At 38.6% G+C, this 17,841-nt stretch overlaps 1 protein-coding gene across 1 annotated transcript; it reads left to right on the forward strand.

Annotated features, from left to right (window-relative positions):
• Positions 1-434: 434 nt before the first annotated feature.
• LOC122871569 (solute carrier organic anion transporter family member 1C1-like) lies at positions 435-14,958 on the forward strand. Its single transcript, XM_044186848.1, has 15 exons — positions 435-1,313; positions 1,741-1,850; positions 3,153-3,294; positions 4,075-4,207; positions 4,880-5,004; positions 5,193-5,339; positions 5,827-5,925; positions 6,324-6,587; positions 7,780-7,944; positions 9,091-9,286; positions 9,596-9,761; positions 10,607-10,791; positions 10,958-11,022; positions 11,169-11,286; positions 11,780-14,958. Exons 2-15 carry the CDS (start codon positions 1,800-1,802, stop codon positions 11,991-11,993), a joined length of 2,070 nt encoding a protein of 689 aa, XP_044042783.1. The 5' UTR covers positions 435-1,313; positions 1,741-1,799; the 3' UTR covers positions 11,994-14,958.
• The last annotated feature ends 2,883 nt before the right edge of the window (positions 14,959-17,841 follow it).

The following is a 17,841-nucleotide window of genomic DNA, read 5'->3' on the forward strand; positions in this document are numbered from 1 at the left end:
TAAGCCCAATTTAAATCTACTCTGTTGACACCTTTTCTAAGTATACAGTATATTGGCAGCTACACTGCTCTGGCTTTGATCACTCGCATTTCGATGCCAATAGCAAGTCTTCCAGAAGTCAAAGGGTTGTCTCATGCAAATGACAGAATACAACTTCTCAACAGTGGTATCTAATCATGTTGGTAGTTTTGGTTTTTATTTGCCCAGGTTTTGAGATGCTGTATCTGCCTCTGAGATTTCTGCCTCCACCCCAATACAATGAAGGTAAAGGAAATGTACTTGTGGTGCTCATAGCATTAAAAAGTGACATTTAAAAATGACCACAGCCACAACTCTTTCCAGAATCAATATCATCGTTACTCTAAATAATCCAAAAACTTCATTGTAAATGGTTTTCTCTGAAACTACTTTCTATGGAATGAAAAGTCCCTCTGAAAACTACTGACAATGTGTTCTGTGGATTAACAGGGAGTTCTTCTTTGCTAAAATAATCTCTATGTCATTACTACAATGAAACTATGAAATACACAAATATGAAACACAGCTGACAAGGAATCCCATGTTGTTCAGGAACAGCCGTGGTGTAATTTTGTGGCGCTGACATTACTGCTGCAACTCTAAGGTCAAAATGTTTTTCAAAAGTTCTTTGGTGTGCTGAATTTTAAATATGTCAGGAACTAATCCGACGTATTTTTATTGAATATACCCTATACAACAAGTCTGATCAGGTGATGTGATGTGAGAAAGCTATTGTTAGGGGCTATCAATAGGACAGGAAGACTTTGATCAGGCCTAGGAAACACCCAGCCTTACAAAAGCTGAATTTCTCCAGGAGAGGAAAGCATTTCACTCTTTGAAAACAGCAAACTAACAGAAACAGCAGGCTTGTAAAATAAGCTTTGGCCAGCTTCACGCTGCTGCTGTTTGTTGTGCGTTCAAAAGGATGGATACTTGGGAGGCTTATGATGTTCACAGAGGAGGATGTGCGAGTGTGCGCAGAATGTCTGTGTGTGTTTGCATTCAGTGAACCTCTGAACCCTTTCCGGTGCTGGTCGGACATGCATCCCGCTGGACCTTACCCAACCAGAGCAGTCACATTTGGGTTTGTGTGTGTGTGTGCTTGTCTGTGTGTGCTTTTTATTGACATGATCAACAAGTGCACATGAGTGAGTGGGTTACTGATTACAGGTAATGTTATAGTTTGTTTGTGATAAGACTCTTGCTTTAAGCACAAAGTCCTGCCAGGTACAGCGCGACTTCAGCTACGTTACCACATCCTTCCCATCCCTTGTAGGACAGCTGCTGCCTCTCAGGTAAATACTTTTTCCAGTTTTAACTACTTCTAAGTCTGCACAAAATTCTTCTCTAAGATGCACTGTGGAAAAATTGTACCATTTACTTGTGCTTTAGTGGAAATTACTGATGTGTTTTCTGTATTATGATAAAGTGAATTTGGTAACAAATCTCAAATTCTAAGCTAATGTATATACCAGTATGTATGACAGATTGGGGACTCAGTTTTCTTATTATTATTCTGTTATATTCAGTCAATATAAAACTACACTGCTACACACACTCACTATAAACTCTTTATCATTCACCTGTCATTTTATTTAACACAAAATAGAGGACATTGGTAAAAAGAAAGAAGGTCATTTTTTTTATTTTGATAAATCAGATGAAATTAAGATAATTTGCCCCAAACTCTGATGTGCTCATAATCTCGGTGTCTTTCTGCAGGTCCGTTGGTGGTGTGTTTTTTTCTGCTTCCTCGCATCTGTTGAGCACGCAGCAGCATCATGAGTGTAGAGTCCAAAAAAACACGTGAGGCTTGCTGCTCCAAGCTCAAGGTCGGTGAAATGTTATCCTTTCCCTGTATTACAAAGTGTTAGGGGACATCGCTAACTGCGTCATTTATGGTCATTTAATTCCATTAGTGAACACAAAAGGACATTCAAAAACCTGTGATAGTGCCAATTTGTAAAATCTCAAAACTGCTTTTCTTTAACCTTTTCTCTATGTATTTGTCTTGGTATGGCATTTCTATGTCAGCATTACCTGTGTCCTACAAATGCTATACCTGATGAGGCAGTAAAAGGCAAAGCATTAACAGATACAACTTTGAGACTTTGACACCAAATGAGATGAAAAGTGTGTTGTTTTTTTTTCTTGTTCATGGTTTGGGAAGATATCTTTTTATGAGACAAGTGCATAGAGATAAGGCTGACAATCAGTAAAGTGGGACTAATATTTGTTGGATTTCTTGCAAAAAGACACCAGTCCCCCTCAGTAAAGCGCGAAACCTCTCTGCTTGTTAAAAAGTAAAAAACCTGTTGAACTTTGGTGAAACTTTTTGTTTACCTGTGGACCTTTAACTGTTAGGCAAGTATTTGTAGTTCTCTAAACGTATTCACAGAATAGTCTATGACTAGTCCAATGTAAATCCCTTTTAATCTTTAACTATCTTTGTGGCAAGGATATGGCTACACACAAGTAGGATTTCAACTGGTGAAGCAAACAAACTCTGAAAGGGACTTGAATTAGTTCCCATAAGATTTAAATTGAAGGTTTCACTAAATATTGTTTATTTATTCATTTAATTTCCACAAGATTTTTGTCCTTGTAGCAATTTTTTCTTTACCTGCTTACTTGGTTGAGACATTTGACAAAATATGTTGTGACAACTTGTGTATTGTCATTCCAAAATCCCCTTTCTTTGTCCATCACAAACAGTTAGATTTAAACATATTTGCATTCAGTTTGATTTAAACTAATCTAAGTTATATGTGAATTAATGTTAATCCAATCAAGGTTGAAAGCAGGTGTGAAGGATGGTAGGTCTTTAAATGTGTGTTAGGTGTGAGACTAATCTATCATGGGAGTAGTCTATGCGATACTACAGTCATTCACCCTTTCCCTTAACATCTGTGCAAGCTGCAATTACATCATTTTATCCTTTGTATTGGAATAAGCCTCATTCAAAAGCCTTTCATTGCATGACTGGAACTGCAAAACAAGTAGATTAATTCTCTCACTCTGTCTTTGAGGAGAAAGTATTACAAGGTAAAAAACCAAGGTAAACCTGATCAAATCAAATCAAAGGTGTTCTTGTTTCAACCAACAGCTTGTTGTTTGTGTTTGTGACTTTCCAGCTCTTCCTGGCCTCTATGGCATTTGTATACTTTTCCAAGGCCTTTGGTGGAGCCTATATGAAGAGCTCCATCACTCAGATTGAGAGGCGCTTTGATATCCCCAGCTCCCTCACTGGGGTTATAGATGGCAGCTTTGAAATGGGTATGTGCAGTTTTTTTAGAAAGATTTTGGATGATAATGTTAAAAGTCTTTTCAGCTACTTCATGGTATATTAAATAATGAATATGTTGAAAATGTTGAGAGATGAATATTGGATTTGTGTAGTAGATGAAGGCACCAATCCTCCCTCTTAAAGAAAAAGTTTGACATTTTGGGTAAATATGCTTTTTGCTTTCTTGTCGAGAGTGAGATGAGAAGATTGATACCACTCTCATTTCTGTACGCTAAAGGGGACAGTTAGCTTAGCTTAGCACAAAGACTGGAAACATGTGGCAACAACTAGCCTGGGTGAAAGCTCACTAATTAACACGTTATATCTTCGTTTAATCCATACAAAAACCAAAGCGAAAAAATGTCATTGTGGTTTTAAGGGCGACTGTTTCTTTGCCGTGCGCAGAAACTTCCTGAAGTCTTGCCGTCACTTTGAGGTTGCCAGTTTTTACAATTCGGTGTTTGTGTTGATTAAACAAATGAGATGTAACATGTTAATTAGTGAGCTTTGGAGGTGCTGGTTAGCAGATTTTGTTTACTTTTGGACAGAGCCAGGCTAGCTGTTTCCCTGTTTCCGGTCTTTATGCTAAGTCACGCTAACCGTCTACTGACTCTAGCTTGATATTTAGCGTAGAGACATGAGAGTGGTATCTATCTAATCACCTAACTCTCTGCAAGAAAGTGAATATGTGTTTTTTCCAAAATATCAAACTATTCCTTTAAGTCAATAATTCATTCATTAAGATATTTTTTAATTCTTCTCCCTCCCAGGCAACCTGTTGGTAATAGCCTTTGTGAGCTACTTTGGTGCTAAGCTCCATCGTCCCAGGCTGATCGGTATTGGCTGTTTGATCATGGCTATTGGATCTTTCCTCATAGCCCTGCCTCACTTCTTCCAGGGACCGTTAGTTCACAGTTTCCTTTATCTTCTTAATATTCAAATGTTGTATATGTGGCCTTGTTAAGGTATATCCTGCAGTTATGATACACGTAATTAATTAGAATCACATTATATGGTTCGGGGAGGCAGAGCTGTTGTGGATGCAGAGAAACTCTTAGCATTTAATTGAACCACAACAGGAATAGTCAAAGAACTTCTGTTACTCTGGGTGCAATATATTAGACTGAAGCCTCGACAAGAGGTACTTAATATTGTGAAATCACAAATCGCAAATTTCACTTAATAATATATAAGTTCAAATAAAAGTGTTAAAACTGAATTTGGACACAAGTTCCCGCTACAATAAAGGGTCAGAAGATTAAGAAATAATGCATGACCCGCCTTAGTTGATCTTCCTTAAAAAACAACTGACAGTAACTCTGAGGCTTTTGTGGCCCCTGGGAGTCTAGGGCCTTGAGGCAGTTACCTTCTTCACTGACAGTTTTGAAAGTTGGTGTTAAGGAGATATTAAGATTTAAAGACACATACAGTATGTTTGTTGGCATGTTTGCCTTGAGTGACAAGGCCTTGAAATTGCAGTCTATTTATATGTGTTGTAATTTTCAGAAAAAAGACGTACAGTAGATGTGTCAGTTTGAAACGGACCGTCGTGTAATAATTCTCCACATTTTCCAGGTATAAATATGAGACCAGTGTGTCTCACAGTACAGACGCCAACAGCACTGACAGCACCCTGCCCTGTCTGTCCAACCACAGCCTGGCTGATGCAGATGAAACACCTGATTTACAGGCCAGATCAGGTATATGGCAAACACATTCACTGCATTAGATCTCTCAGGTTTGAGGTTTGAGTCACTTGTCCATTTTAGATATGATACCAAATCACTTCATAGAAGCGGAAGATGCGCAATGCTCTTGAAAGAATTTTCAGACATTTTCAGATATTTTCAATATTATGTCCAGTTTGATTCAAGTTTTCCTCCCTCAGCTTGTGAGAAGGCAGCCGGCTCCTCCATGTGGATCTATGTGTTCCTGGGAAACATGCTGCGTGGAATTGGAGAGACTCCCATCATGCCTCTGGGTGTGTCCTACCTGGATGACTTCTCCAGAGAAGAGAACACTCCTTTCTATTTGGGTTAGTTACTTTTTACTTCCTACTGTCAGTGCTAATTATTTTTGATTTTTTTTAAAGATTATTGTTTTGGGCATTTTTTTGCCAGGTGAAGAGGTAGACAGGAAACGGTGAGAGAGAGGGGTATGACATGCAACAAAGGTCACTGGCTTAAATCGAACCAGCGACTGTAACCCTATGGCCACCAAGGCGCTCCATCAGTGCTAGTTTTTATGACATTTTACACACTTTACATCTGTGTTAGTTTATACTCTTTCCTGTTCGGATTAGTTACTGTACGCTGCTTCCAGGCTTAGCTACTTTATTCTTCATACAGCTTCTTAGATCACTTTGATCTTTTACTCTTACTGTCGGCCCGCTAGCTTAATGTCTCGCTATTGGTGTTCTGTTGCTTTTCTGTGTGCCTATCCTGTATAATCTGGATAATACTTGATTAATATCACAGTACTAGAGGACATAACCTTTCTTTCTCTGTTTCTCCATTCGCCAGCCTGCATCCACACAGTGGGAATCTTAGGACCTATGTTTGGGTTCATGCTCGGGTCCTTCCTTGCCAAGATCTACGTGGATATTGGATCTGTGGATTTAGGTATGGGACTTAAAGTACAAGATGTGGTAATGTGGCACAACATGCAGACTGTATTTTTTTTGTAGTTTTTAGAACTTTTCTTCTCTTGTCTCATTACTGCTTACCCATTAAGTCAATATTACCCTTGATTGATAAGACAAATATTGAGTAATTGGCTGCCCCATTACACATAACCCCTCTGTCAAAATGTGGCATCAAAATGTCCTTCAGCAAAACAGTTAACCCTTCCTTCTTTGCACCTATATGGCAAGGTCGGAGTTAATATCCTGTCGTCAGAGTAGGACTAGTTTACTATTTACTGCATGGATTAGAGCTGTTAGAGCTGAACAAGAGGATCCACAAGAGGAAACACAATCCCCTTCATAATCTGCTGCCTTTGCTGATCTTCCCTTTCCCAGACAGCATCACCATCAACCATAAGGACTCCCGCTGGGTGGGGGCCTGGTGGCTGGGCTTCATAGTGACTGGCACCGTGATCCTGCTGTCCAGTATCCCATTCTGGTTCCTGCCCAAGTCTTTGCCCAAGCAGGGGCAAGAGCAGAGCAGCCAGAGTAAAGGCACAGAGCTCTCCACAGTGGCAGAGCAGGAGAATTTCCTGCCAGAGGAAAACCAGGATAATGAGGAGAAGGAGAAGGCAGTTACATTCCAGGAGCTGGCTAAAGGTATCATCCAAGCTTTTGCATCAGTAAAAAACGCTATCAAGCACTGTGATCCGTTTAAGGACGGGTCATCACATAAGACTTGACAGAAACATTAAAGCTTTTGAGTAGTTTTTTAATGTTTTAGTTTTGTGCTTATATGTCCACAATTACACCCAATTTAGAACAATTAAGTGTCTAGATTACCACAAAGCTCAAATAACATCTCTTCAAAAAGGCTTAAACATCTAAGATGTAAAACACCAAGAAATGTCACTCTATGTTTAATCATTAACCACGTATAGCCCAGGAAACTGTTACTTAAAGGTTCTGTATACACAATTCTGAACTTTAGTATAGCAGCAACAACTATTTGCTATGTAAAGATATAGTGGAGTAATGGCGTCCTGAGCAGAGAATGACGCCACACTCCCTTCTGTTCTTTGGTTTGGTAGCCAGTCCGGCTGCACGTATATGTCAGTGCATGTGCGTCCCTCCGTGTGAAACGTTTGGCTTTGAGGAGAGCGATATAATGGCTGATTTACTCTGACCAAACCAGAGTGATTGTTTGGAACGGTGGAAATACTAACAAAGATGCTTTTGATGAGTTTTTGTTTCTGTCAAGTCTGAATGAAGTGTGTTTTACAATGATCTGCGAGGTAAAATTACTGTTTTTCTCAAAGGAGTCTGGTGGGCCGTAGCACCCATTTCTTTTGGTCTGAGATGCTCCTTTAAGCTAAGGCCCAGTCAACGTTCACTTTTGTAAATTATTATTTGAAAGTGATAATATTTCCAAAAAGCAGCAAAAGAGAACAAAAAAAACCCAACAGTTTAAACTGTTTAAAATAACAGACAATAAAAAATAAATGTAAAACAAAAAAATATGAACAATATAGAGGTAAAGTAATAATGCTGTTTAATATGTGTAAAATGAATCTATGTTGCTGAGTTTCAACAGGTAGACAACATGCATAATATGCCAGGAAAATTAGTGTGGCAGTTAAAGTAGAAAATGTACGCTAGTTTAGGTAATATTGGTGCATGCCTTACTAAAAATATGTGTCATAAACATTTGCGTTTTTAATATGTATAGATATATGTATGTATATATATATAATATATATAAAAGAGAAAGGTTTTCAACATTACCATTATTAACAGTATCTCAATAAAACCATCCTGCTATAATCTCTCTTTGCGCTTTGTTCTTCACCAGATTTCATTCCATCTCTGAGGAGACTCTTCAGGAACAGCATCTTCTCGCTGATGATCCTCACCTACCTGGTGGCTGTCAACGGCTTCATGGGCATGATCACCTTCAAGCCAAAGTTCTTGGAGCAAATCTATGGCCAATCAGCCTCCAAGGCCATTTTCCTCATAGGTACAGAGCAATAACTGACCCCCACTGCACTTTGTAGCCCAAGGCAACTGAAACAATGATGTTATTGAAGGGAAGTGTGATTGCGAAAGATAAAGTTGACTTGAAATGTAAGCAGTTTATCAGCATGGCTAGCTGACAGTGTTATTGTTGGAATATCACCTACTATTATGAAACGTTTAGATTAGAACAACAACAGAACCTTTTTTTAACTTGACTTTCTCACAACATTGGTTGGTTGGTTGGCTATGTCAGACACAGAGTCTCTTACCAGCACATGAATGCACCATGGAGGTAGTGATAGATGTTGCAAATGAGCCTGCATACAATAATTTACCTAAATTATTGATTCCCAACAAGGGGTACTTGTATTCCGTGGGATACGAGGAAAGATTGTGGAGGAGCTCAGCTAATTTAACAAAGAATACAATTAAAAGTATTGGCTCAGCTGTAACACCTGAACAGTGTTGCAAGTAAGAGTGCTTGAATAAATGGTGAACAGATAGCTAAAAGTAATGGATAAATAGTTCAAAGTATTGAATAAATGGTTAAAATGGTTAGCTAAAAGTAATGGGCAAATAGTTAAAATCTATAGATAAAAGTATTGGATGGTTAGAATAATTAGCTCAAAGTAATGGAAAACAGTTGAATAGTTTGCTAAAAGTAACAAATAAATGGTTATAGATAAATGGTTGAAACTGTTGGCTAAAAGTAAGGAAAGATGGCTGAAACGTCCAGTTTTTGTCACTATTAATGTCAGTATTAATGCAAACTTAGCAGTTGATGGATACTGTTACAAAAAATATTGTAACATAATCCACTTTATGTAATTAATAGTGTTAAATAACATATAGTTAAAATGATTTCAAATGAATTTGTAATATGACAGGTGAGATTGATGAAGGGTTACTTGAGTTCATCTGGCAGGGCTGTGGGTTACATCAGACAAAAAAAGTTGGGACCTAAGCTAACATAACTGTTAGCAACATACCTTCAAAGGCATCCTTGACATTCTCACAATTCCCCAATTCCCTTTATATTTGTACCCTTCAATTTTGTGATCAGTGGGACATTTTAATTTTATAGTATTTCCAGTGTATTGCTCCATTTCACCCATCCATTCATTAATCCATTTATTCATCCATCCAGGTATACTGAACCTGCCAGCAGTAGCTTTGGGCATCATCACCGGAGGTTTTGTGCTGAAGCGTTTCAAGCTGGGTGTCATCGGAGCAGCCAGGGTGTCAATCGCTGCCTCCGTCGGGTCCTTTTGTCTGCTTGCCATTCAGATCTTCATCCACTGTGATAATGCAGAGGTGGGAGGTCTTACCGTCTCATATCAGGGGTAAGTGGCATGCAAACCATCCTTTTATACAAAAATAGAAGTTAGTGAAGGGCAAGCTTCCTATCACTCAGTCTTTGTTTTGTTTTTTTGTTGTTTGTTTGGTTTTGTTTTCAGTATTTCTGCAGAGTACAGATACCCCAAAAAAAAAAAACATGAGAAACACATAGGCCTAATTATCGCAAAAGTCTGCAGCTGAAATGTTTTTGACTCCATCATGAGTTAAGAATGATCTCCATGGAAATTGATTTATGCCTTACTGGACCAATGTCCCTTACTCATTGTGTGTCTGTTCATGTCTGTGCGCATCAGGGCTCCTCAAGTGTACTACAGCCAACAGGCTTTGCTGTCCCAGTGCAACATGGGCTGCTCCTGCTCAATGAAGCATTGGGACCCAGTATGCGCCTACAACGGAATGACGTATGCCTCGCCCTGCCTGGCTGGCTGCCAGACCTCCACCGGCACCGGCAAAGAAATTGTAAGACGACAACTTGCGTTTCTTCATACATGTCTTTTCATTTAACTTCTTGCTGAAACGCAATGAAGATTAAACAGAAATTCAGGAGAGAAAAAAATGTTCTTTTCTTTTATCATTCTTGTGGATAATTGCCAAGTGTTGAAGACAAAAGATCACATTTCCTGCAGAGTGGAGGTTGGCAGCATTATCTTTCTGTTGTAAGTCTTGCAAAGTCATATAATGTGATCATTTTGCAGTAATCATACAGGAAAAAGATACAATACCATTTCCTGCTCTGACTGTGGCTTCAGAAGACCAGAACGCAATGTAACCAGACAGTTGTCTGACACATGTTTAGACTGGATATCTATTTATATTTCTGTAAAGTATATGCCATAAGCCCAGCTTTGATTGGCATATTCTGTGGACGGCTAAGGAAACTAACTATCCCCAAAATTAATTGCATTACATTATCAAACCATAGCTTGTGAACATCACAAACTGATACTCCCACTGATGGCTTCTAGAGGCTATCATGTTCATTACACCTCACAATATCAAATCGCTGGATGGAAGACATACTGTAACATACCGTACTGAAAATTTTGCTATTCCTAGACCCTCACCAGTAGTTTTTCCAGAGGGTGGCATGAGAGTGAATGCCATTGGGTCATTAAAATCAAGAGGTTTGGCCCTTTGGGAGCATAAATGTGCTCATCAACCCATATCAGACAAATGTAAATGGATAATTAGTACTTGAATTTTGGAAACCAAACTCTTCTCTAAGCAGCGAATGTGAAAAACCGCACAACCCACCTACAGCCCACAGTGAAAGGTAGTTATTCACATCTCTTGTGTTTCTTTAGGTGTTTCATAACTGTACCTGCATTGGGGAGATGATGACTCCGGGCATGAACATGTCTGCAGTGCTGGGCCAGTGCCCCAGGAAGAGCGACTGTGATCGCATATTCAAAATCTTCATGGCTTTGTCTGTAGTGGGGTCCTTCATTTCTGCCTGTGGGGGCACGCCAGGATACATCGTACTGCTCAGGTCAGAGACACAAAAGCTTTTACGACTGGGTATAACGATGCCTTGCAGTGTCTTATAGATTTTTGGCATATGTAGTGAACTGCTCCTGTAACACTATTGTAGGTAAAATTGCAGCTTGTGTATTCTTAAAGCTAAAATGCTGATATGATAATGTTTAATCTTCCAGGTCCATACAGCAAGACCTGAAGTCACTGGCTTTGGGTATGCAAACACTGATAGTAAGGACTCTGGGTGAGTACCAAGTATTTTGTTATTGTTTTGTTTACTGTTAATGGCATTATTTAACTCACTCACTTATACTGACAGCAATGATTAGTAAATTATTGAAAAATTTTGGCTCCTTTTATATGTAAATATGTGTGACTGTGTGTTTTCAGGTGGGATACCTCCTCCTATATATTTTGGAGCAATGATTGACCGAACCTGTTTGAAGTGGGGTACCAAGCAGTGTGGAGGCCGTGGAGCATGTAGACTCTATGATGCTAATGCTTTTAGGTACAGCTTAGCTTAGCATAAAGACTATAAACAGGGTGAAACAGCTAGCCTGGTCTGAAGGTAAAACAAATGAGTACCTCTAAAGCTCATGAATTAACACGTTATATCTTGTTTGTTTAATCCATACGAAATCCAAAGTGTAAAAACTACAAGTTGTGGTTTTTACAGAGAGTTGTGTGCGGGACTATTTCCAGGAAGTCACTGCTCCCGGCCAAGAACCAGTCCCACGCATAACCCCCCGTTAAACCACAACCTTCCCCTTGGTGATATAACTAATTAGTGAGCTTTAAGGTGCTTTAAAACATAAACATATCCATTGGATTTATAACGTTTCTACTGGATTTTTACACTTTTTACACAATTCACAATTTTCACTTAATAGAATAGGTTTCTTTTGTTCAGAACTCAGATTCAAAATTCCAATGAATGCACTTAAATGAAGTAAAAAAAAAAAAAAAAAAACTTAACTTGTTCCACTGTACTTTATTTACAGAATAACATTCATGGGGTTGATTACTGGACTCTACTTCCTATCCAACATGCTGTGGGGAGGCCTCTACCTCAAAATTGTAAAGAGACAGAAGAAGTTAGCACTGAGGAATCAGGCCAAAGAAAATGGACTGGAGGGTAACAGCGTGAGCAATGGACACGCCAACATCAACATTGCCAAAAACAAAGAAGACATGGACAAGGAGAGCACTATTTAAGGTGTTTGGGGAAGGCAACACCATTGTATAATGCAAATGAGCGACACATATTTTCCATTGCCTACGTACTGTGCTGCATCCATACTGGACCAAATGTGGTAATGGTACAGTGTCAGTGCTCTTTGGCCTTCGAGCAGTAGACCTCTTTTTTACACAGATATTGTACCGAAAACAACAGCTGCTGTATTTTCACGTCAAAGGTGAAAGATCCTGACTAGAGCTTAGTTTTAATATGAACAACCATCCACTGTTTATACTTGAATAGCATTAGGTCAGGTAATGATAGTGATGTCTCATCCTACAATTTTACATTCAAAGTGATTTATGTGCAGTGACAGTTTGGCAAATATACAGTATATGTACAATATATGTACAGTGTATAGTTTTAAATACTAGTACAAGACAACGTAAGTGTTTGTGGCCTAAGATGCAGTGGCACCACTTAGTAACATGAAGTATTGTTTAGTTATTGACAATGTTTTCTTTCATGTTTTCAGTGAGAGTGAGAGTTGTGAGATTATAAAGCCTACCTCACTGTCTTCATTGAACAGTATTGTAATGAGGACAGTGAGGGTGGCTGAGTTTAAGGTTTAGGGTGTGTTAGAGATTAGTAAAAAAGTTAACAACATAAGTGTGAGCTTAAACTTGCCCAGTAAATGAACCAATTTAAATACACAAGGAGGAAATCAGATTAGGATTCCTGAAGGGATAGTTAGAAAGTCAGTACTGCACTTTTGTCTGACTATAGCTGGTATAATTAGGACTGTCATAGATTTGACTTCCTAAATGAGTGACTATTTTTGTTGCAAGAGAGGCCAACTTACCAAATTATAAGATAGATGGTACCTACTGGATGGCTGCAGAGTAAGTGCTTTGCTTCTTCCTACGAAAGTCTCTGCTGTGGATTGACAGATTAAGTGTTGGTGGAGTCTGTGATAGCTGCACGGCCTATTCAGAGCTTTGAAAAGGTGGAGGCGCACAATGCCATTTTTGTGAGGTGCAAGTAAATTTTTTGTGCTTGCACCTTTTTTAGTAGTTTGCTGGTCCAACCATACCTGCTTGCTCTGAGGCTGATGCCAAATATGAACAACTTAAAGGTAAAGTTCGGCATATTGGCAAATGCACTTATTTGCTTCCTTTTCCAGACTTAGATGAGAAGATCGATATCACTCATGTTTGTACACTAAATATTAAGCTACAGTCAGCAACTGGCTAGCTTAGCTTAACACAAAGACTGGAAACAGGGGGAAACAGCTAGCCTGGCTCTGTAGGTAACAGAGTCCGCCTACTAGCACAGTATAGTGGAACTGTTTTTACAAGGGTTATGTGCAAGACTTTTTCTTGGCTCGGAGCAGTGACTTCCTCGAGTCTTGTTGTCACGGTGAGGTTGCCTGGCAACCAGCAAAGACTATGGTTTAAATAAATGAGATATAACGTGTTAATTAATAAGCTTGAGAGATGCTTGTAGGCTTTGGACAGAGCCAGGCTAGCTGCTTCCCTCTGTTCCCAGTCTTTGTGCTAAGTTAGGCTAACCGGCTGCTGGCAGTAGCTTCTAATCATAGACTGTATATAAAGATAGACGACATGACAGCTCCCCAAAAGTGAAGCCAAAACATCTCGATCGCCCCCTGGTAGCTGGCTGCAGTATAGGTCATGAACCCAGCCCCCTCCATGTTAGCGGATGGGACATGAGCCAAACTCAAAGTACACGTCAAATACATTTTTCCCATTTTTCTAATAAGTTTGGTTTTAATTAGTTATTTGATGCTATAAAAAGGGGGTTTCATGTCATGACTGACAGCTGAGGCCGGCTTGCGATTAAGTCGGCTGTGTGTATGTGCGGGACCAACTCCGATCACAACTGCACAGACTCTGGTTGCAAATGACATCAAAAGCACAAGATGGCAGCTCTTGTATCCGGGATATTTTGGCTTCACTTTTGTAGAGTGGGAGGACGTGGAGATGTGGAGATGTGTCGTCCATCTTTATATACAGTCTATGCTTCAAATTTACAGTGCAAACACGAGAGTTGTGTCAATCTTCTCATCTAACTATATGTGTATTTCCTAAAATGTGGAACTATTCCTGTAAGAGATTTTGAATCAGTTTTGAATAAATAATGTTAGACATTTTATCATATACATACTGTAAGTTACTGTAGTTGTGGCCCAGCATCACATACATTATTGTCTTCTAAAAATAAAGACAGTCGAAGGGATCTTCTAAAAATGTGAATTCACCTTAAAAAGGGAAAACTTTATATACAAATTTGAGTTGCATTTTTTTGTGCTTTGAGACACTACATCTATGTCACTCAAATTGACTGGGAAGAATTACTTGCCTTTCAGAGAGAGTGGTTTTCTGTTCTAGGAGATCAGTCATGTTTCCAGTTTATTACTTTGCAAACTAGTTTCTCTGATGAACATTTTTATGACGTATATGTGGAACAGGGAACAAGAGAGATAGGTGGATTTCATGCTAAAAAATCTTTCATGAAACAGGTTACATGTCAGCCTGATAACCTTTACTCTGACTGTTAGCAATATTCCCCAGCAACATTTGACATGCCTGGATATTTCACATGTCTGACATTGCGCACATTTCTTGTTACATCATTTTACACAAACCTTTAAGGTCATGAACATTCATATAATCTTCTGACTCACCAGTGTTAGTCTGCCAAAGTTCACTATAGTTTGGACAGTGGAAAACAGTGAGTGGACTGTAACTCAAACATGATTGTTTTATTGAAGTTTTATTCTGTTATACACTGTAGTTGTTGATTAAAATCAATCAATTAATATGTATAATTACTGTTAATATTCAGAATATATATATCGAGTTAGATATGTTTATATTGTGTCCATATATTTCTTCCTTTTTTTCTTCTTCTTTTTTTTTTTTACAATTTTGTTGAATGTCCTCAAAGCATATCTGTAAGCAATAAAGACACATTTTCATAAAATGTTTTCAGCCCGTCCCATGTTCTGCAAAGGCTACAATTCGAATGTTGTCATGGATGCAACAAAAGTCTCTCCTCTTTAACTTTATAACAAATTTTTTTAAGTAATACCTTTTCCATTTGCTCACCGTGTCCCACTGTAAACATGTTATGGTCCTCTTAAAGCAGCTCTAATTAACAATGTAATATTAACAGCAGATCACATATCTACTTACTTCTAGTTACTCTCAAGTCAACTAAGCTTTTTAGTATCTTTCAGCTCATTGTTTTGGTTTTCTGGCCCACAACTTTACTGTTCTGGTTAAGTCTCACTGCTCTCACAGTGTAGTTTTTGGCTAAGTATCTGTTTTAGCAAAAAGCCTAAAAAACCCACTGTAGGCTATGTACCCAGCACCAAACAGACAAAGTTAGTTACTAGCTAGTGAGCATAGTGGAACATTTAGCAGCTAAGGAGCCAAATACTACTCTGGAATTAGTGGAGAGCAAAAACAGAGCTAAAAAAATTAGTAATTTTTGGATATTGGATTACATTGATCAGGTGGCCAGAGACACGACTACAAATGAATGTTGCTCCATATCTTCTGGATGTGTAATAGGCAACTGTTCGCTAACAAGTTCGCCATATTAACTTAAAAGGTGACAATATGTCAGTGCTGTGTTCACAGAGTTAGTAGGACCTACTTTTGCCTAAGCAATTGATAACAAGACTAAGAGTTTACAGCTAGCAGCACTGTGAAGCTGTATTTAGGCACGGTGAGCTATGCCATGCTAGGGTCAACATGCTCACAATGACAATGCTAATGTGCAGATGTTTAGCAGGCATAATGTTTACCATGTTCTCCATCTTAGTTTAGCTAGATAGCATGCTAACATTTGCTAGTTGTAAAGATATTCACTATAAAACAAAAATGTCAACATGGTAGCGCTAGAGGAAAAGTCAGGGGATCACCAAATTCATGCCGCTAGCACAGCTAAAAACATAAGGACAGATAGCACACAAAAAAAGAAACCCCATGTAATGTCATCCCCAAAAGAAACAAAGAGAGAAAATAAACTATATGGCTATAGAAAACCCATGAGCATGAACAGGCTCAATAGCACCAATAATACAGGGGTCAATAATCTTAACAATGGCAGTCCAGTCACCAGTTGTGTACCCGCTGATTTGACAGACAATGTTAGTTAATTTGCAATTCCTCTTCTGAAGTAAAGGAAATGTTGTTGGTTTTTTTTGCTGGAAACTTTAACCTCAAAATCCCTCTTTCCCTAAAAGTGAAAAAGTAAATGATGACACTATGAGGACAGGAAAGACATGTGCTGCAGAGCATAGGCTGTGTTCCCTCATAACCTCAGTCAGTGGTTTATTTAATTTTAAAATAAAAATTAAGTCTCTTGAATCAGGGATTTAATTTTAGAGTTTCTGAAGTGTTTGGCTTTATTATTTAATTTTTTCACTGTGCTTGCAGCCTCCACAACCTCCCCACAGCCAGATCAGGTAAACTTACTCATCATTCCTTCTCTATTTTTCTGAGTAATCTGTACCTGTAATCAATATCTGTAAACTACAACTTTACCTAATCTTTCACTTTGCACATGTGCATCGATATATATCAGTCTGGTTTGCTTAAAGTTGAAGGTTGTTATTATGTAATCTGGTCTATCAAACTTTGACTCCTCTGTGTTTACTTTGTGCCTCACCAGATACGTTTTTCTTGTTTTGGACAAAAAGTGACGGTTTAACGTGTGTTTTTTTTAACCTTTTTACCATGTTAGGTAATTTATTGTAACCGTTATGACCAGTGATTACAATATTGTATGATTGTTAAACCCTTTTATTACTACACCAATACACAGATAATGCTTTACTTTAGAGTTGATACAATTTAGAAAGTTGGTAACTTTCATATTTCATCCTTTGATGTGAAATTATATAATATCCTCTGTATTTATACCCTTAATTCTATTCATCCCCGTTATATTATTTTCCCTCCATGCCTTGTTGCTCATGAACCTGAGAGAATGTGCAGTGTTAGGTTTCACCAGCAGGCAGCACTCTATACAACAATATATCCACTGGAAGGAACTGCAATGCCACTGAGGGTATCTCACTGTGTCTATTAGTGCAAACCAAAGCCTAGGAAAAAATAAATTAATTAGTAATGTAGAATTTAAAAAGTCATGTTAACATCTCATTGGAAAACACAAGTATCTATGTACTCATTTTCAGCAGGTACAGTAGCTGATGGTTGCCCTGATGCAGTAACAAACTGCATTCCTGTCTGAATGTACCTGAAACTAAATACATTGACAAAAGACAATGCAAAATTCTGGAGCTAAGTATAGTTTTTCAGAAAGGGAAAGCAGTAAACACACACAGCACTGTTGCTGTGCAGGAATGTGAAGTCTTAATCTTAATCCTTGGAATTTGTGAGGGACCAAAGCTGCTTGCGTGACCTGCTTCCTGGCTGCCCGAACCCCCCACCGGTCACTGGAGTAATAGAAGCATTCCCTGAAACATGTTTACGCTGAGACACACTGTTCCATGTTTTCATGAAAGCGATCCAGCAAACCAAATGAATGAGTGTGATCGATTGACGTGTTATCAGTAGATATATGAAAGGCAATTTGGACCTTCATCTGAAACTTTCAGAATCAAAAACTTACATTTTATACACCTCTTTTTAAATTCCTGCTTAAAGCAACAAGCATCTGATATTTTTTTCTTGGGAGGAAAAAAAGTCCAATGGGCCTGGTTTGGAATTACTAATCTGTTTCCCTTCCATCTTCCCCCCCTGTTCTCTTGTTGCTGTCCCCCTCCTGGACTGGCTGGCATGTGTGTGGAATAAAAATGTGTGAGGCCTTTTGTCCTCCTTGTTCCAAGTAACT

Source organism: Siniperca chuatsi, linkage group LG23 (assembly GCF_020085105.1).
Source record: "Siniperca chuatsi isolate FFG_IHB_CAS linkage group LG23, ASM2008510v1, whole genome shotgun sequence".
NCBI classification, from domain to species: Eukaryota; Metazoa; Chordata; class Actinopteri; order Centrarchiformes; family Sinipercidae; genus Siniperca; species Siniperca chuatsi.